At 42.3% G+C, this 7,887-nt stretch overlaps 1 protein-coding gene across 2 annotated transcripts in view; it reads left to right on the top strand.

Annotated features, from left to right (window-relative positions):
• Positions 1–393: 393 nt before the first annotated feature.
• WFS1 (wolframin ER transmembrane glycoprotein) overlaps positions 394–7,887 on the top strand; it is an 88,999-nt gene continuing 81,505 nt past the window's right edge. The window contains exon 1 of one of the 2 annotated variants that reach the window (XM_063135814.1): positions 394–483. Coding sequence is in view for 1 of the 2 variants with exons in the window: in XM_063135813.1 (XP_062991883.1) it covers positions 2,188–2,221 (34 nt within the window). In the remaining variant the exon portion in view is untranslated. Of the gene's footprint in view, positions 484–1,857; positions 2,222–7,887 lie in introns of those variants that run through there. The other variant, XM_063135813.1, reaches the window with a different exon arrangement.

Here is a 7,887-nt window from a genome sequence, read left to right as displayed (position 1 = left end):
ACAATGTTTCTAACTATTTTTTCTTATTAGGAAAAAAAAAACCTTTAAGGAAGAAAAGACAGAGTAACTGCACAATGTCTCTTGTTTGCTAACAGTAACAGAGCTCAGTTTGGAATTTTTTGGCCTGCGGGTGGCGTTTCCAGTAGTAGATGTCTGGAGCCCCCCAGGCGATGGCGCCGTAAAAGCTTTGGCAGGAAAGACCTTTAGGATGAAATTCTCTGTAAGGAATGGTGGCGACGAAATTTACGGCGGTGTGAAGCCTTCCTGCGGGTTCGCTCTAGCACGCCGAAACGGAGTGCTGTGATTGATAGATTAAGGGGAAAGGTCGGGCAGGAAGCAGCTGACTCTAGGAGCTCCTCCCCGGCAGAGGTTGTTCGTATGCTTCACGTGTCAGGAGAGGGAGGCAGGGAGTCGAACGTGTACGGACCGCGTAGGAGGCCCATCCTAGCTTCTCTACTGCTTGCGGCGGAAGTTCCCGATGAGGTGCGTGGACGAGAGGGCGGCTGCTAGTTGGTTGGGATTTCCTTTTACTCTGAGTGTGCGCTTGCTTCCACCGTCCGTTGTAGTTGAGAGCGGAGAGCTGCATGACTCGGATGCTTGTCCGCTGACCCCCACCCGCGCGCCTTTTTCATGCTGTCCTTGCGAAGAGTTTTTCATGATACTCCTGCTAGCTGACAGCAGCTGTTTTTCCGGTGTTTTCACAAAGATACTGCGCTGAGAGAAAGGGAAAGCCCTTTCCCTGATAACCTGCCGCTATGCGTAATTGCTCGGAAGTGAGTTAATCCAGTAGGAATTACTTCGGAGTAAGTGAGCAGGATTGTAAAACTTTAAGTATGTACCTTTGATTGTTCAACCGGAAGACATTCCATTGAATTAAAAAAATGTGCTTTGGATTTCAGTGTTATCCTAAACTTGTTTTATGCAGAAGTAGTCCCCAGTGAGTTTAATGAGTCTTACACGTAAGTAAAAACACAGAAGTGCAGCTTCAGCAAGTTACCTTTTTTTAGATGTTTAGAATGGCTATTCTGATTTCATGGCAGTTCAGAGAAAACAGCTGCTGTTTGCCTGCTTTTTGTATCCACCCATAGTCTAATAAAGCTTTCCAAATGCATTTTGAATCATAGAATAATAGAGTTGGAAGAGGCCTATAAAGCCATGAAGTCTAAATGCAGGAATCCACCTTAAAGCATTCCTGACAGATGGCTGTCCAGCTGCATCTTGAAGGCCTCTAGTGTGGGAGAGCCCACAACCTCCCTAGGTAATTGGTTCCATTGTTTACTGCTCTAACAGCCAGGATTTTTCCCCCTGATGTCCAGCTAGAATCTGGCTCCCTGTAAGGATCCCATTATTCCGTGTCCTACATTCTGTGATGATCGAGAAGAAATCCTGGCCCTTCTCTGTGTGACAACCTTTCAAGTATTTGAAGAGTGCTATCATGTCTCCCCTCTATCTCCTCTTCTTCTGTTTTTTTAGTCTGTCCTCATAAGGCTTTGTTTCCAGACCCGTGATCATCCTCATTGCCCTCCTCTGAATCCCCTCCAGTTTGTCTGCATCCTCCTTGAAGTGTGGTGCCCAGAACTGGACATGATACTTAAGATGAGGCCTAACCAGTGCTGGAACAGGGGAACTGTCATATTTACAAATACTGAGTCTTTATTAGGTCTGTCTGGGAAGCTGGCCAGAAGCAAAGCTCCGCGTTGCCAGGAGTAACAGGCAGAGATAAGCAAATCCTGGCAGCAGAGATGCAGCATCAAAGTCCAAATAGCAGAGAGATTCAGGGGAGTTCCAAAGTCCAGTCTGGGGTCCAAGTCACCAAGATTCCAAAGCGTGAGTCACGGAGCAAGCAGCAGAACCAGCAACTTCACAACCGTTGTTGCCAGTGGCAAGCAGCTTCTTTCGTTCCCTTTTTTATCCTGGCCCCACCTGTCTCCAGCTGTGGCTCATTACTGAGCCTTCAGTCTCAGCCAGCTATTTAAGTGCAGCATTTACAGCGTTATGTTTCTGCAGACGCAACCTTCTTTCTGGCTGGACTTGCGCTGCACGCCTCAATCTTCTTCGTTCCGAGGGCTGGGAGGATGACTTACTTCAGGCTCAGAATCTGCTTCGTTGGAGACAGGAGGTGGGGGAGTACGGCCTTCACAAAGCTCTTCTGTAAGGCCCCTTTCTCCCTGCAACATTGCCTCTGGTATGTCCTCAGAGGAAGGAGAGTCTTCAGCCTCTGGTAAGTCCGTTTCCTCCTCAGACGAAGATTCCTCACAAAGAACCATGACAAGAACCAGTACCTCGCATGATTTGGAAGCTATGCTATTAATGAATGCCAAAAATAGCATTTATTTAATTTTGTAGCCACATCACACTGTTGACTCATATTCAGCTTGCGATCTACAACAATTCCAAGATCCTTCTCGTTTGTAGTATTACTGAGCCAAGTATCTCGCATCTTGTAACTCTGCATTTAGTTTCTTTTTCTTAGGTGTAGAACTTGGCATTTATCCCTATTAAATTTCATTCTGTTGTTTTCAGCCCAGCACTCCAGCCTATCAAGATCACTTTGAAGATTGTTTCTGTCTTCCAGGGTATTAGCAATCCCACCCAATTTGGTGTCATCTGCAAATTTGATAAGCATTCCCTGCACCTCCTCGTCCAAATTATTAATAAAAATATTGAAGGGCACTGGGCCCAGGACTGAGCCCTGCAGTAACCCACTCTTTACCTCCCGCCGGTTTGAGAAGGTACCGTTGATAAGCACTGTTTGAATCCGATTCTGTAGCCAACTGTTGAGCCGCCTAATAGTTGTTCCTTCTAGCCCACTTTTAGCTAGCTTGTTAGTCAGAATATCATGGAGCACTTTGTCAAAAGTGTTGCTGAAGTCAAGATACATTATCTCCACAGCATTCCCACAGTCCCCCGCAGTACCCCACTTTTTACCTCCTGCCAGGCTCGTTGTTGCTGCTGCTGTTTAACTTTCTTCCATTTCAGTGTTGTCCTTGCAGTGTCTCCTTGGATCGATATCTGATCTCATATCTAGTTGTAGTTACAGTAGCTGTGCTTGGCCCTCAGGGCTGAAGTCAAAAGTTGCTAGTTGATGTCCTTAAATGTCTTTGAATAGCTTTTCTGTAGTTAATCCATGTATGTAAACTGCCCGGAGAGATCCCCTTTCGCTCTTCTGCAACTATGAGACAGCTCTGAAATTTGTCTAGACATCAGGTCATTTAACTGTTCATTTAGCTGTTTGGCCTTTTCAGTTGCCTGTGTTTGCTCCTTTATCATCCTGGTTTCAGTGATCTGAAGCAAGATTGTGAGGGCCTAGATCCTCTGTAACAACCTGAGTGGCACTTCTAAGGTCAACAGACCAATCTAAAATAGGACCACCACCTCCTCTTTGCCAGCCTCTCTGTCTGTAAAGAATTTTGTTATTTTTATCTGTACTTTCCCACTTAAAGGGATACTCTCAAAGGTGGCAACTATCCCCAGCATTCTGTATGCATTTCTAGTAAGCATCATAACTTTGCTGTTTTCTGTCCAGCTGGGAAGAGTGGGCTACTCACCCCTGCCAACAGGAAACTGGTAAATCAGTAATATTTGTTGTAAAATTAGATTCCAAAGCTTACAGTCCTCCCTACTCGAACCATCTCTTTATCTTATCTCCTCTTCACTTCTCCTGTAACTCCAGGTTCTTAAGTCATCTTCTGCTTTTCTCTGTTATGGCTCTAATAGAGCTTGTGATGGCCTGGCTCACCTGCTACATCTTGGCTTCACCTGAGACACCCTCAAGCTACCTGACAGGACTATCTACGCCACTAGCACTCAGGACCACTTCAGTCCCCCTGTGCTGATGATGTGTGTGATGGTTTAGGCCTGCTGCTGCTGCTCCTGTCTTTATTCTTTAGGCCATACAGCTCTACAGCCCAGCAACCTAGCCTTCAGTTTCCCATTTCGCTGCCACCATTAACTCTTATCTCCTCAGTCACTCCACATCACTTGTTTGAAAGTAATTAGAATTTATTAACATAAGTATGTGCATGTACATAAGCTTAATGGTTTCCTCAGTTGAAATACATATGGTTACAAGGCTTCTAAGCGTATTGGTTTCTATCAGTTCTTTCTTAAAAGGTTCCACTCTAGGATACTACTGTCGGGGTATTGATTAATTTTCCAGAGTGCGTGCTGACTGCGAAGTACTGGAAGCACACTGGTTGCTAGCTTTCTGGTCTTACTTGAGGAATAAATCAAGTACTCACGTCTGTTTTATCAGTAAGAAACTTTTACTGACAATAGATTGTAAGCCTATGCGGCAGGGTCTTGCTATTTACTGTTTTACTCTGTACAGCACCATGTACATTGATGGTGCTATATAAGTAAATAATAATAATAGTAATAATAATAAATAGATAATTACTTTACAAAATAGTCATATTTACAGCTTCTTCACCAAACAAAATAATAACGGTAACAACCTGACAGCAACCTAATAAAAACCTGACAACAAGATGTCTTTAAACATGGACATCTTAAATACATTTTCCCTTTGGCTCAATTAACCAATTGTCTCTTTTACAAGTCTTGCACGTAGACCAGAAAACTGCTCCAATCTGGACTCCTGCTGGTAGAGACAATTTTGCCAAGGACACATTTAACTCCTTAAAGTCCTTTTCTTTCTTCTGTGGATAAAAATATCCCCAACAACTACTGCCTATATACTCAACTATCTTTAGTCTCATAAAAATATCCACTTCTCTCATATTTCACTGTTCTCACAGAATCATATACACATTCCTTAATCACTCCTTCATCTCTCTACCCGACTTCAACCCTTCACAGAATCCTAACCCACACACACAGTCTTCCTGTCAGCCCAGACTATATAAAGCACTACGTTTCTCCAGCTCCTCCCACTCTCACACAGCCAATCCAAGCACACCCCTCCACCATCCAATCAGTACTCAGGCATTCAACCCCCTTACGAACCCAACCTGTGATTACAAAGTGGAAGTATATTGAGTTACTTCCTGGAACTTTATGCCTAATATAACCAATAACTTGACAAATATTTACATTTAATGCATAATAGGCAGCTGAACATCACGGAGCTCCAATCCAAAAACATGAGGATATAAATGGGAGCAGGACAATGAGAGTAAAATGCCAATTAGTTGTAATAATGCAAGCCTTGGAGTCCACTTCAGATTATAACAAAAGACTTAATAAGACTTAATTTCTGTAAACTGCCCAGAGAGCCCTGGCTATGGGAGCGGTATATAAGTGCAATAAATAAATAAATATAAATAAGAAATAGAAGAAAAATAGAGGACTGCTGTGATTTAACTCAGTAAGTCCAATAAGACAGCAGATAATTAAGGAGCTCTGAGCAAACATTCCTTAATGCAGCACCATCTTGCTGCCCCGTCTCCTCAGAACTTGTTTCTGGGAGAGTATAAATGTATTTGTGGGGAAAAATAAAAATAAGAAAAATCATTTTCTGATAGACTTCTTCAAATACATTCCCCAGAGACAAAGGTGGGGGTAAAATTTAGCAGAATATGAATGCTGGATGGCAAGAGTGATAACTGGTCATGCACATGCTAATGCAGCCCTGTTGCTGAACCCAGCCTGAACACATGTCTTTAAAGCAATCATTATGGTGTAAAGTCATCTTTTGTAAAGAGAATGTTTCAGCAAGTACAGCCATCATCCTCAATCACCCTCTTTTGTTATGTCTCTCTCCCATAGCAAGTAGCATCACTTCCAGTGTTTATGAGCAGTGATGTCACTGCTTTTCTTTAAATCATATAAAAAACCTCAAGTTTTGGAGAAAGCAAGCTGTCTCTCTCTCTCTTTGACTAGAAGCACAAGGCTATACTAATGAATCCTGCTTGCGAGAGCAAGCTGCTATTGGTGAGTGCTTTGCCTCAGTTACCTAGGGAGGTTGTGGGCTCTCCCACACTAGAGTCATTCAAGAGGCAGCTGAACAACCATTTGTCAGGGATGCTTTAGGGTGGATTTTTGCATTGAGCAGGGGGTTGGACTCGATGGCCTTGTAGGCCCCTTCCAACTCAGCTATTCTATGATTCTATGATTCTTTTCTTCTTCACCTGAGACCAGGAGTTGCAAAGCTCCCCAGTTCATGTCTACAGGAAACGGCTCCAGCCCAAGGAAAGGTATATTGCCTTTAAAGATTCCCACTATTCTTTCCCCTGCTGTGTGTGTGTATACTCTTAAGTCTCAGAAAGTCTATTTTTCAGTCTTGAAAACTACTTCTAAGCCTCACTTGCTCAGCTAATTTCCCCAAAACTAGCTTGTGCATTTGTATCTGTTTCAACCTCAATAAATGTGCCATTGTGGCGTTATCCTCTTCAATCGTGTAGATTTCATGAATAAGAATCGCCTTACTTAGCAACAGACGCTCTATTGCCAATGTCAAAAGATTCCTGATAAGTGGGTGTAGGTCTCTTTAGAACGTATGCAAGTTTGTACATGGGTCTAAAAGAGCACATCACGTAACAGAATCTCTTAGATTGCATTGTGATAAGGAAGTCGTATGATTGGACTCTTTTTCAGGATTGTGATATTTCTGTTCTTTCAATTTTTCCTCAGTTGTACATAGAAGGCCTTGAGGGTTAGCTATTTGGAGAAGAAACTTTCTCTGCTCTCGATATGTCTGAAGCCTATGAATAAATATATTCTATTTTCATTAGATGACATGTCTATAAATGCTAGTTACAAGGCATAGCTTCGGTTATCCATAACCTCTCATCTGGATTACTGCAGTGTGTTATACGTAAGGCTGCCTTTGAAAATGGTCTGGAAACTTCAGCTGTTCCTAAACAGGGCAGCAGATTGTTAACAGGGACTGGCCAATGATATGCCAAAAGAAGTGAAGTGGCTGCCAGGAAGAGGGTCTGTGGTACCCAGTTGTGGAATGAGCTTTCTAAAGAGGTTTGCCTGGTGCCTATGTTGTGCGGTTTCCAGTGCCAGGTTAAGACCTTTTTATTTTCCCAGGCATTTTAGCATTTCAGTCTTTTAGCTCTATTGCTTTAAATATGCTGTTGCATTTTAAATCTCTGCATTGCTGCTAGGTTTTACTCTGGTTGTACTTTTATATTATAGATTTAAGCTATTATATTTTATATTGTATTTTATACAGTATTTTGTAGTTCTAATTTTTGTGCACTGCCCAGGGAGCTTTGGCTATTGGGTGGGAGGTAGCGTGGAGGTAGCACTGCTTATCTTGAAATTATTCAGGGAACGAAGATGCTAATACGATGAATAGTTCATCTCAGTAAATAAAAATCCCAAGATCTGATTAACCTGCTTCACAATGCATGTTTTCCTCAGAAGAATTAGTTCCTTGAACCCTCAGTTAAATGGCAGGAATGTACATTGCTTTCAAAATGTTAAGAAGAGATGTTCATTTTTTTCAAAGAAGTAAGAAGGTGACCTTTTAAACTACGCATGTGTTTTAAAGATAGACCATTCATTTGTGTGAGTCAGAACTCTTTAAAAGGCCCGGTTTCATGCTGAAAATAAATAGGTCCTCCAAATGAAGATTAATCAACTTCTGGAGAGGTAGAGATTAACAGTAAACAAGCTGAATGCTAGTATTATTTGTGAAGTATTGTGGTTTTACACACACACATCCCACAGAGAGAGAGAGCAAAAACACCCACTTAAATTCTTGTGTAGTGAAGCAAATAATATCAACAAAACTTCAGATATGAGTAGCCTTTTAAAATAACAAATGTATGATATGATCTCAAGTTTTGCAAATACTAATTTTTGCAGGGGCAAAGCTGTCAGGGCACTTGACATGCATTTCTACTTTGGCAGAACACTTGGTTATTAATGGGGATGTGATTCACTGGGTGCCCAAGTATCTTTGTAGATGGT

The sequence above is a fragment of the Elgaria multicarinata genome, chromosome 10, assembly GCF_023053635.1.
Source record: "Elgaria multicarinata webbii isolate HBS135686 ecotype San Diego chromosome 10, rElgMul1.1.pri, whole genome shotgun sequence".
NCBI lineage: Eukaryota > Metazoa > Chordata > Lepidosauria > Squamata > Anguidae > Elgaria > Elgaria multicarinata.
Note: the sequence above shows the minus strand (reverse complement) of the source record. Positions and strands in the feature narration are given on the sequence as shown.